This window comes from Cnephaeus nilssonii, assembly GCF_951640355.1.
Source record: "Cnephaeus nilssonii genome assembly, chromosome: 15".
NCBI classification, from domain to species: Eukaryota; Metazoa; Chordata; class Mammalia; order Chiroptera; family Vespertilionidae; genus Cnephaeus; species Cnephaeus nilssonii.
This window is the reverse complement of record NC_137086.1, coordinates 65,717,173-65,730,174: the sequence shown is the minus strand read 5'-3', so window position 1 is coordinate 65,730,174 and position 13,002 is coordinate 65,717,173. Positions and strand designations below refer to the sequence as shown.

The window sequence follows — 13,002 nt, the reverse complement described above, 5'->3', positions numbered from 1 at the left end:
CATTCAACGTTAGGTGCTACATCTAGGTTCACTTTGTCTTCTCTCAACTCTTCAGTACATTTAAAAACATTCTAATAAAGTTTACAAGTAAAATAAATCTGCCCCCTGGCTCCCCACTGCACGAAGAGGCAGTCCCTCCCTGACTGCCCTGGTCTCCTCATCTGACACCATCCTCCTCCCACGCCGTGCAGCACAGCCGCTGACCTGCTTCTGGGGCCTGAAGTGCAGGTTTGCATGCACCTTGCTCTCTGCCTGAAGGTTCTTTCATAGCACATGTGCTTGGCTGAGTCCTTCTCACCCTTAAAGGTTTGGCTCAAATACCACCTCCTTCAGGAAGTCCTCCCTGATATTTCTAGGAAATACTTCCTCCTCTGCTTTCCCCTTACTTCATTCTATCAGGCTCTTCAACTGCTGTACCTACTGTTTAATGTCTCTCTCTCCTCTGACCCTGGGGCCCCTGAAGTGCGGAATGTGTGTTACCATCACCTGTGTATCTGCTATGCTCAGCACAAAGCCTGGTTCCTAAAGGCCCGGAGCAGTATTTACTGAGGAAATGTCACAAGAGAAGTGATAACTGAATTTCGTTAAGATTTCTGCACCAACGGTACCTTCGAAGTCCTGCAGAATGTGGCCTTCCTTGAAGGGCAGGGTCTGCTTCTGCTGCTGGTCCAGCATGCTGTGGACTGTGATGAAGGCGTCGTCGAGCGCCAGGACGTAGGGGAAGCAGACGGCCGCCCCGATCACGTTCTCTGACCAGTGCACAGGAGCCCGCTGAGAAATCCCAGCAACAGTGGCAAACATGCCTAGAAAAACAGGGATTAGGAGGCCTTAAATAATTACTTATTTTCCTGCGTCTGGATACAGAATATCACCCACTTTCCTTATATCTCAGATAGAAAACATAACATAATTTGCTGCACCTGTGAAGAACTCTATGTGACTTCATTTCCATGAGAACTAGCTTCCCAGAGTGTATATCTTATATTTACTTCCAACTAAAAATGAAGGTAAACTGGGGGATTAAAATTGGCAGCAGAGTAAGTGGATGCTGCATGGACATGCTCCCAGGACCTAACTGGAATTACACCTAAAACACAGAGAAACTTCTTGAATAAGCAACTGGACACTCGCTGGAGAGGACCCTGATAAATGAGGACCAAAAGTGAAGACCACATAGAGACTGGTAGGAGGGGCAGAGGCGCAAAAGGTCTAGCCGGCTGCCACAGACACCAGATGAGGTTCCAGAGGGATAGCTCAGCTCTGGGGGGGTTCCCATTGAGAACTCTGGGGTCTAAACCCCAAGCAGAAAGCACCAGAATTGAGAAAAATGATATAACATCTGGCTGTGAAAAGCAGCAGGGTTGCTGTCTGCCAGGGAGAGACAGCTAGAAATGTAGGCACCCTCTTAAAGGGCCAACACACAAAATTCCCTGTGTAGCCACTCACCTTGTGCTCCAGCAGAAGGAGGGCAGAGTGAACTGGAGCTGTGTGAGCAGAAGTCAGGATTGGGGGCTCTGGGGTTATACTTCGAAAGGTAGACACCCCAGTTTCCAGTGCTCAGTCATTCCCTAATGCTGCAGAGGTCATCTTTCTCACACAGACATTTGCTATACAGGCGGCTTTGCCTGGGGGGAAGACAGTTGACAGACGCTATTGGAAACCACCTTGTCCCACAGTGTGGAGTTACTGAGGCCCATTAAGAGACTGAGAATTAGAATTAGCCTCCAGGCAGAAGCAATTGCCCCACCCTGTTGGGAAAAACTCTTGCCATACCTGTAGACGATTGCCTGAGGGATAGTTGAGACTAAATCCAATCAGTCTGCAAGCAGAAGCGGTCTCCAGAGGCTTGGAGTCTTTGCCTGATCTAATTAAGTCAGAAACAGTGTTTGACTATCCTATACTAGAGATTGAGAGGCGTAGCAGATCTACCTAATACAAAGTCACAAACCCAAACAGGCAGCCAAAATGAGGAGACAAAGTAACAATCCCCAAATGAAAGAATAAGACAATTCTCCAGAAGAAGAGAAAAATAAAATGGAGATAAGAACTTTAACTGATATAGAGTAAGAAAAATGATGATAAAGATGCTCAACAGCAAGAGAAAAGACATAGTAACTATGAAACCAGAAATAAAGAACGACAGAGCACAAATAAAGAACACATTGGAAGGAATACACAGCAGATTAGGAGTGGCTGAGGATCAGATCAGTGAATTAGAAGACAGGGTAGAAAAATCACTCAATCAGAACCAAGAAGAAAAAAACAATTAAAAAACAGGAATACAGCTTAAGGAAGCCAACATGAATTGTACAATATTCACATAATAGGTGAGCCAGAAGGGGAAGAAAGGGAGCAAGAGATAGAGAACATGTTTGAAGAAATGATGGCAGAAAGCTTCCCTAACCTGGTGAAGATAAACATCATACAAGTTCAGGAGGCACAGAGAGTCCCAAGCAAGAAGATCCCAAATAGGCCCACACCCAGACACATCATAATTAAGATGCCAAAAACTATAAGACAAAGAGAATCTGAAAGGCAGCAAGAGAAAAGCAAACTGCTACCTACAAAGAAGCTCCCATAAGGCTGACACCTGATATCTCAGTAGAAATTCTACCGGCCAGGAGAGAATGGCATGAAGTACTTAAGGTAATGAAAAGCAAGGATCTGGAACCAAGATAACTATATCCAGGAAGGCTATCATTCAAAATAGATGGTCAAATAAAGAGCTTCCCAGACAAGAAAGGAAGGAAGGAAGGAAGGAAGGAAGGAAGGAAGGAAGGAAGGAAGGGAGGAAGGAAGGAATTCATTATCACCAAACCAGCATTGCAAGAAACGCTAAAGGGACTGCTGTCATGAGAAAAGAAAGGGAAACCTAAGCATACAGAATTAAAATGGCAATCAATAAGTACCTATCAATAATAACCCTAAATGTAAATGGATTAAATGCTCCAATCAAAAGGCATAGGGTAGCTGGATGGATACAAAAACAAGACTCAACTATATGTTGTCAACAAGAGACCCAGCTCAGAAAAAAAGATTCACACAGGATGAGAGTGAAGGGATGGAAAAGAATTTTCCATGCAAATAGAAAAGAAAAAAAAAGCTGGGGTAGCAATACTCATATCTGACAAAATAGACTTAAAAATGAAGGCCATCACAAGAGACAACATAGGTCACTACATAATACTAAAGGGATCGATCCAACAAGAGGATATAACCCTCATGAACATATATGCGCCCAATATAGGAGCACCTAAATATATTTAAAAACTTTCTAGAGGGCTTTAACCAGTTAACTGCCATGGTATTTTGAATTTAATTAAAAGTGGTCTGCCACTTGCATCTATAGACACTTATGGGGTACAAATGGTTAAGGGAGAGATTGACAACAATACAGTCATAGTACAGGACTTTAACACCCCCCTGACTCCACTGGATAAACCTTCCAGACGAAAACTTAACAAGGAAACCGTGACTCTAAAGGACACACTGGATCAGAAGGATTTAACTGACATTTATAGAACATTTCACCCCAAGCTGCAGAATATACATTCTTCTCAAGTGCACATGGGCCATTCAAAAAGACAGAACGCATGTCAGTACACGAAACAAGCCTCTACAAGTTCAAGAAGATTGAAATCATATCAAGTATCATCTCAGGTCACAGTGGAATGAAATTAGAAATCAACTACAGCAAAAACATTCAAACACATTAAGGCTAAATAGCATGTTATTAAACACTGAATTGGTTACCAATGAGATCAATAAAGTAATAAAAATACTTCCTGGAAACCAATGAAAATGAATACACAACAACCCCAAATCTGGGACACAGCAAAAGCAGTCCTAAGAGGGAAGTTCATAGCACTACAGGCTTACCTCAAAAAACCAAGAAAAATTAATAATAAATTATTTTACCTTACAACTTAAAGAACTAGAAAGAGAACAACAAGAAAAACCCAGAGTAAGTAGAAGAAAGAAAATAATAAAGACTAGAGCAAAAATAAATGACATAGAGACTAAAAAAATCATTCAAAAAAAAAATCAATGAAACCAAGAGCTGGTTCTTTGAAAGGATAAACAAGATTGATAAACCATTAGCCAGACACATCAAGAAACAGAGAGGACCCAAATAAATAAAATCAGAAACGAAAGTGGAGAATTAACCACTGACACCAAAGAAATACAAAGGATTGTAAGATAATATTATAAACAACTATATGCCATCCGGGTGAGGCCACGCAACCCTGGGTCTGGGAGAGGCCACGCGCCCCTGGGTCCGGGTGAGGCCATGCACCCCTGGGTCCGGGTGAAGCTGAATCCTGGGTCTGGGCGAGGCCGTGTGCCCCTGGATCCGGGTGAGGCGGGGTCCCGGGTCCGGGTGAGGCCGTGGGCCCCTGGATCCGGGTGAAGCCGTGCCCCTGGGTCCGGCCGAGACCAAACCAGAGGGAGTCGGACCTGCATTACCACCATTTGTCCACCATCCAGAGCTGAGGGGTCAGTGCCGACATGTACTCATAAGGAACTGGTGGACATTGATATTGGGTCTCAAAAGAACTGTTGATCCAGAAAGAAACTCACTACAGACTGATTCATTTGCCTGTCAGCATAACTATTATTGCTCGTCTCACATTCAGTTCTTATAAATATATCTCTAGTGACACATGATTTCGCTCATCTAGGGGAAATGATGAACAACATAGACTGATGAACAAGAACAGAACCAGAAACAAGGAGGCATCGATCGGACTACCGGGCCTCAGAGGGAGGATAGGGGAGGGTGGGGGGAGGGGGGAGAGATCAACCAAAGGTCTTGTGTGCATGCATATGAGCCTAACCAATGGTTAAGTTCAACAGGGGGTTGGGGCATCCATGGGGAGGGGTGTGGGATGGGAATGGGGGGATGAGGACAAATATGTGACACCTTAATCAATAAAGAAATTTAAAAAAATAAATAAATAAAAATAAACAACTATATGCCAACAAGCTGCACAATGTGGATGAAATTGAGAAATTCCTAGAAAAATACAATCTCCCAAAACTGAATCAGGAAGAATCAGAAAACCTGAATAGGCCAATTGCAACTGAGGAAATAGAAGCAGTAATCAAAAAACTCTCAGCAAACAAAAGCCCAGGTACAGATGGCTTCACAGGGGAATTTTACCAAACATTCAAAGGAGAACTAACACCTATATTCCTCAAACTATTCCAAAAAAATCCAAGAGGGAGGAACACTTTCAAAGAAAGAGAATTACAGGCCAATATACCTGATGAATACAGATGCTAAAATCCTCAACAAAATATTAGCAAATAGGGTCCAGCAATATATTAAAAAGATCATACACCATGACCAAGCGGGATTTATTCCAGGAATGCAAGGCTGGTACAATATTTGCAAATCAACAGACATGATACATCACACAAACAAATGAAAGACAAAAATCACATGTTCATATCAATAGACGCAGAAAAAGCATTCAACAAAATCCAACACCCGTTTTTGATAAACACTCTCAGCAAAGTGGAATAGAGGGAGCATATCTCAGCATGATAAAGGCCACATATGACAAACCTATAGCCGATATCATACTCAATAGGAAAATACTAAAAGCATTTCCCCTAAGAACAGGAACAAGACAAGGATGCCCACTTTCACCACTCCTGTTCGACATAGCAAGTGCTAGCCATAATCATCAGATAAGAAGAAATAAAAGGTATCCATATTGGAAAAGAAGAAGTAAATCAGTCATTATTCGCAGATGGCATGCTATTGAACATAGAAAACCCTAAAGATCCCACCCAAAACTGCCAGATTTAATAAATGAATTAAGCGATGTAGCATGATACAAAATTAACACCCATAAATCTATGGCATTTTTATACACCAATAATGAACTCACAGAAAGAGAAACTAAAAAAAAATCCCATTTACCAAAAAAATTAAGATACCTAGGAATAAACTTAACTAAGGAGGTAAAAGACCTGTACTCAGAAAACTACAAGACCTTAAAAAAAGAGAGAGGAAGATATAAACAAGTGGAAGAATATTCCGTGTCCATGGACTGGTAGAATAAACATCATTAAAATATCCATACTACCCAACGCAATCTACAGATTCAATGCAATCCCTAGAGCTACAACAAAAACTCCAAAAAGTTATATGGAATAAAAAAGACCTTGAAGAAGCGTAGCAATCCTGAGAAAGAAGAACTATGTTGGAGGAATCATGATATCAGATTTCAAGTTATACTACAAATCTACTGTAATCAAAAAGCCTGGTACTGGCTCAAGAGCAGGCATATACCAGGTATACCGGTTAATAATGCGGATTTTTTTCAATAGATGGAATTACACATATGTTGATATATATGCGATTTGATATGTATGCTATTTTGTTGTATTGGCAACAAGCTTCAAAACTTCATATGTCAAATTTTCTGAAGGTGTTAACATCATAGATATTTTTACGCTTAAAAATGTTGAATTTCATGCCAAAAAAAAAAGAGCATTTGCGGGAAGTTTTAACTCATTATTTTGAAGAAAAGTGCTGCTGAAAGTTATTGTATACTTCGGGAAGCTTATGGTGAACATGCTTCATCTCAAGATACTTGTGAACTCTGGTTTAAATGCTTTAAAAGTGATGATTTCGATGTGAAAGACAAAGAATGTCCAGGTCAACCAAAAAAGTTTGAAGACCAACAATTACAAGCATTATTGGATGAAGATGCATGTCAAACTCAAAAACAACTTGCAGAAAGATTAAACGTTGCTCAGCAAACAATTTCCGATCATTTACAAGCAATGGGAAAGATTTAAAGGAAAGAAAATGGGTGCCACATCAACTGAACGAAAGACAATGGAAAGCCGAAAAATCATCAATAAAATGTTGCTTCAACAGCACGAAAGAAAGTCTTTTTTGCATCGAAATGTGACTGGAGATAAAAAGTGGATTTATTTTGAGAATCCCAAATGCACAAAATCATGGGTTGATCCAGGTCAACCATCAACATCGACTGCAAGGCCAAATCACTTCAGAAAGAAGACAATGCTCTGCGTTTGGTGAGATCAGGAAGGTGTGGTGTATTATGAGCTTCTAAAACCCAGTGAAACCGTTAAATACTGATCGCTACTGACAACAACAAAAATCAATTTTGAATCACGTTTTGATCTTAAAACAACCAGAATGGGCCAGAAGACACAGCAAAGTAATTTTGCTTCATGATAACGCACCATCACACACTTCAAAACCAGTTAAAGACACGTTAAAAAATCTTGCCTGGAAAGTATTAGCCCACCGCTCTACTTTGCTCCTTCAAATTACCACTTGTTCCGATCGATGGCACACGCACTTTCTGAGCAGCACTTCAGAACATACGAAGAAGTGGAAAATTGGGTCTCTGAATGGTTTGCCTCAAAACAAGAAAAGTCCTATTGGGACGGTATCCACAAATTATCTGAAAGATGGGGGAAATGTGTAGCTAGCGATGAATAAAGCACTTTTGATGTTTCTCTTGAAATTATGTTTTCTTTAATTACAAAATCCACATTGTTAACCGGTAGGCCTAGTAGATCAATGGAACAGAATAGAGACCCAAGAAACTAACCCAAGCCATCAAGCTCAATTAATATTTGACAAAGGAGGCAAGAGGCATACAATGGAGTCAAGACAGTCTCTTCAATAAATGGTGCTGGGAAAATTGGACAGATAAATGTAAAAAAATGAAACGAGACCACCAACTTATACCATACACAAAAATAAACTCAAAATGGATAAAAGACTTAAATGTAAGATGGAAAACCATAAAAATCTTGGAAGAATCCATAGGCAGCAAAATCTCAGACATATCTCATAGTAATATCTTTACTGATACATCTCCTAGGACAATGGAAACTAAGGAGAAAATAAACAAATGGGACTACATCAGAATAAAAAGCTTCTGCAAAAGAAACCATCAACAAAACAACAAGAGAGCCCACTGCATGGGAGAACATATTTGCCAATTTTACATCCAATAAGGGTTTAATCTCCAAAATTTATAGGGAACTCATATAACGTAACCAAAGGAAGATATACAATCCAATAAAAAATGGGCAAAGGGACCGCAGCCGGGGCCATGAGCTCGTGGGCGCCGCGGCAGCTGCTGTGGCGGCGGCCGCGGACTCGGCGCAGCGGCTCTCGGTGAAGGAAGAGACCATCTTTCTGCGAGACGGGCCCACCCGCGTCACCGACCTGGCCCAGCTCCCCACTGAGATCCTCGGGGCCCCGGAGACCGCCAACACCGACTTAGAGGATTCTTAAGACTTCCTGTCTTACACTCAAGTCCTCTAGCCATTTTGAGAGAGGAGAACTAAGAAGGCAGCGAAGTCAAACAAAGGAACTTCGCCGCGCACAGCAATTTCAAAGTTAAACAAAGGAACTTCGCCGCGCACAGAGCGTCTGCCACCCAGAACCACAGGAGAGCTGGCTGAATGGTGGATTTACAGCTAAGAGAGAAGAGGAAAGAGCGAACTCTGGAGAAGCTGAGGTGCGGAGGCGCGTGGGTTGGGGGAAGGGACTTGTGGCTTTTGTTCCAACCCTAGGGGAGATTAGCTCCCCAGACGCCTGCGGGGAGAGGCTGGACTCTCGGCCTTCCTGTCGGAGAGTGGGAGTGTCTTCCTTGTGGAGGTGCGCCCAGCAATCAGTGTTTGCTGCGCTGGAGTGCGGAATGAGGGGGCTTGGAAACGTGGAAAACAGAAAAAGCAGACTTGCAGCCAGTTCGGTTCGCCTCGCCATGGCCTGGTGGCGCCCTGAGGCCCCGCCCCGCCCTGAGACCCGCCCCGCCCTGGGACCCGCCCCGCTCGTTTTGCAGGTCCGCCCCGCACGTCTTGCAGGCACACCTGGGCTCCAAGCAACGGCTTTTGCATGTGGGTGGCCTGCCCTATGGCAGCTTGACCAGATAAACTGCGGTTCTAGTCGGACTGCTCTAGGGACGCTCAGACAGGAGGAGGAAACTGCAGTTTTTGCCGTAAGTCCTGCTGAGTGGTCTCAGGTAGTAGCTGACCTACACACCATTGGAGACCCAGAAACGAGGGCATCTAGTGGTCAGTGTGAGATGACACCAGATTTCAACCACTCGCATAAAGGACACATTCCAGAGGCAGAATCAATGAGCGCCAAAGCCTTGCTGCACCAAGACCCGGCCCATAAATCTGTCTCCTACACAGCAACTCTTCCTTTATAGACACAGAGGATCTGCACGGCCAATTGGCCTGGAGGACAATTCCTCCCAGCGACACCAACAACAATCAAGACTTAACTATACAAAGGAAGACCAAGATGGAGGCATAGGGCGGAAGCCTGATTGCTGCCTACCACAACAATTTTGAGTCTACGACGGGAGAGCGGAGCAGACACCATCCAGAACCACCGGAGGGCTGACTGAGCAGATGCTCTACAACTAGAATAAAAGAGAGGGGTACTCGGGATGATGCTGATGCCGGCGACCCAAAGATCACACTTTAAGAACTACGGCTCAGACGACACAGTGGCGGCCTGGAATGTGCTCGGCGCAGTTCCCCCGGCGGTCTCCGGCTGAGGGGAAGGCCCCACTCGCTGCCAAGCACGGACAGACGAGCCCCTGGGAGACATGGGGTGGGAGACTCCGCGCTTGCTGACCTCCGAGTCCTTCAAGAATCTCAACGCCCCGGAAGCGGCCAGGTGCGCACGCTCGGTGACTGGCCACCGCTGCAGACCCAAGGGCCGACGCAGCCACCCCGGACCAGCCCGCTGCCGCGCACCGGGCACACCGGAGCTTCGCCGAGCCCGCCGCCCAACGAGTTCTGCGGCGGCTGCCCTGGAGCTCTGAGAAAATGGCCGAAGGAATTACTGAGATGGAATTGACCAACAGGAAATGGGATCAAGAAGACGAAACCCCGCTGGGTCCCGGATCCGGGTGAAGCTGCGCGCCCCTGGGTACGGGTGAGGCTGGGAACTGGGTCAGGGTGAGTCTGGGTCCCGGGTCCGGGCGAGGCTGGGAACTGGGTCAGGGTGAGTCAGGGTCCCGGGTCCGGGCGAGGCCGTGGACCCCTGGATCCGGGTTAGCCTGGGCCCCGGGTCCGGGCGAGGCCGCGGGCCCCTGGATCCGGGTGAGCCTGGGCCCCGGGTCCGGGCGAGGCCGCGGGCCCCTGGATCCGGGTGAGCCTGGGCCCCGGGTCCGGGCGAGGCCGCGGGCCCCTGGATCCGGGTGAGCCTGGGCCCCGGGTCCGGGCGAGGCCGCGGGCCCCTGGATCCGGGTGAGCCTGGGCCCCGGGTCCGGGCGAGGCCGCGGGCCCCTGGATCCGGGTGAGCCTGGGCCCCGGGTCCGGGCGAGGCCGCGGGCCCCTGGATCCGGGTGAGCCTGGGCCCCGGGTCCGGGCGAGGCCGCGGGCCCCTGGATCCGGGTGAGCCTGGGCCCCGGGTCCGGGCGAGGCCGCGGGCCCCGGGTCCGGGTGAGGCCGCGGGCCCCTGGATCCGGGTGAGCCTGGGCCCCGGGTCCGGGTGAGGCCGCGGGCCCCGGGTCCGGGTGAGGCCGCGGGCCCCTGGATCCGGGTGAGCCTGGGCCCCGGGTCCGGGTGAGGCCGCGGGCCCCTGGATCCGGGTGAGCCTGGCCCCGGGTCCGGGTGAGGCCGCGGGCCCCTGGACCCGGGTGAGCCTGGCCCCGGGTCCGGGTGAGGCCGCGGGCCCCAGGACCCGGGTGAGCCTGGGTCCCGGGTCCGGGTGAGGCCGCGGGCCCCAGGACCCGGGTGAGCCTGGGTCCCGGGTCCGGGTGAGGCCGCGGGCCCCTGGACCCGGGTGAGCCTGGGTCCCGGGTCCGGGTGAGGCCGCGGGCCCCTGGACCCGGGTGAGCCTGGGTCCCGGGTCGGGTGAGGCCGCGGGCCTCTGGATCCGGGTGAGCCTGGTTCCCGGGTCCGGGTGAGGCCGCGGGCCCCTGGATCTGGGTGAGCCTGGGTCCCGGGTCCGGGTGAAGCCGTGCCCCCCCTGGGTCCGGCCGAGACCAAACCAGAGGGAGTCGGACCTGCATTATCACCATTTGTCCACCATCCAGAGCTGAGGGGTCAGTGCCGACATGTACTCATAAGGAACTGGTGGACATTGATATTGGGTCTCAAAAGAACTGTTGATCCAGAAAGAAACTCACTACAGACTGATTTTTTGCCTGTCAGCATAACTATTATTGCCCGTCGCACATTCAATTCTTATAAGTACATCTCTAGTGACACATGATTTCGCTCATCTAGGGGAAATGATGAACAACATGGACTGATGAACAAGAACAGAACCAGAAACAAGGAGGCACCGATCGGACTATCGGGCCTCAGAGGGAGGATAGGGGAGGGTGGGGGGAGAAGGGAGAGATCAACCAAAGGTCTTGTGTGCATGCATAAGAGCCTAACCAATGGTTAAGTTCAACAGGGGGTTGGGGCATCCATGGGGAGGGGTGTGGGATGGGAATGGGGGGATGAGGACAAATATGTGACACCTTAATCAATAAAGAAATTTAAAAAAAAAAAAATGGGCAAAGGACCTAAATAGACACTTTTAGAAAGGGGACATACACAAGGCCAAGAGGCATATGAAAAAATACTCAAAGTCAGTAATCATTGAGAGATGCAAATCAAAACAACAATGAGGTACCGTCTCACACTTGTCCGAATGACTACCATCAACAAATCAACAAATGACAAGTGCTGGCGAAGATGCGTAGAAAAAAGAACCCGCGTGCACTGCTGGTGGGAATGCAGACTGGTGCAGTCACTGTGGAGAACAGTATGGAGTTTCCTCAAAAAACTAAAAATGGAACTCCCATTTTACCCAGTAATCCCACTTCTAGGAATATATCCCAAGAAATCAGAAACACCAATTAGAAAGGATATATGCACCCCTATGTTCAAAGCAGCACAATTTACAATAGCTAAGATTTGGAAACAGCCTAAGTGCCCATCAGCAGATGAGTGGATAAGAAAACTGTGGTAGCCCTAGCTGATTTGGCTCAGTGGATAGAGCATCGTCCTAGGGACCTAAGGGTCCCAGGTTCAGCTCGATCATGGGCATGTACCTCGGTTGCAGGCTCCTCCCCGGCCCTGTTGGGGGTGCGTGCAGGAGGCAGCCAATCCATGCGTTTCTCTCACATCGATGTTTCTCTCTGTCTCTCCCTCTCTCTTCCACTCTCTCTAAAAATCAATGGGAAAATATCCTCAGGGGAAGTGGACTGCATACGACAACATGCTGCAGTATGTTTAGAATCGCAGCGAGAGGAGTGTGTTGGTGCTAAGGATTAACAATGGGCACCAGGAAGGACGTCCCACCCCCAAAGCAGCAGCCAATGATACATATCTGTGGAGAATGCCACGCAGAAAATGAAATAAAATCCAGGGATCCAATCAGATGCAAAGAATGTGGATACAGAATAATGTACAAAAAAAAGGATTAAAAAATTGGTGGTTTTTGATGCTCGATGAAACAGAATTCAGAAGAATATCTTCGTTTGCATTTGGATTTGCTGTTATTGTTGTAGAGTTTTTGATGAGTATACTGATCTTTATAAATACAACTATATACACATGATTTCATTTAAAAAACCATATTGTATTTAGGTATCTACTCATAGTATACATAAAGATTGTTTTTTGTTCACACACCAACTGAAACTGTCAGGATGACAGAACAATAAGCTTTTTGAGAGAGAGAGAGAGAGAGAGAGAGAGAGAGAGAGAGAGAGAGAGAACACGTGTGCACCGCCCACCAAAGTTACAACTGCCTAACATGAACCATTCTTTCACCTTAAGTATTTCCCTTTGACCCTGTAAGTCTCTAACCATCATTATGAAAAAGACTAAACTCAATAGAAAAACAAAGGATATGAATCAGTAAGTCACAGAAGACAAAACGCAAATGACCAATAAACTCATGAATAGAGTCCATGCTCATTAGTAACCAGGGGAACACAAATGTAAAGAAAAAAGCAAGTTTTACCCATTAGATTG

The 13,002-nt window shown here is 46.8% G+C and overlaps 1 protein-coding gene and 1 pseudogene across 3 annotated transcripts in view; one reads left to right on the top strand and one right to left on the bottom strand.

Annotated features, from left to right (window-relative positions):
- The window catches only part of TGFBRAP1 (transforming growth factor beta receptor associated protein 1), a 70,871-nt gene that overhangs the window by 24,165 nt on the left and 33,704 nt on the right, over positions 1 to 13,002 (bottom strand). For both annotated transcript variants that reach the window (XM_079791878.1, XM_079791879.1), the window contains exon 3: positions 609 to 803. In XM_079791878.1, coding sequence (XP_079648004.1) covers positions 609 to 803 — 195 coding nt within the window. The remainder of the gene's footprint in view (positions 1 to 608; positions 804 to 13,002) is intronic.
- On the top strand, positions 11,553 to 12,661 carry LOC307111518 (DNA-directed RNA polymerases I, II, and III subunit RPABC4-like; annotated as a pseudogene). The gene has a single exon. The product of its transcript is annotated as a DNA-directed RNA polymerases I, II, and III subunit RPABC4-like (transcript).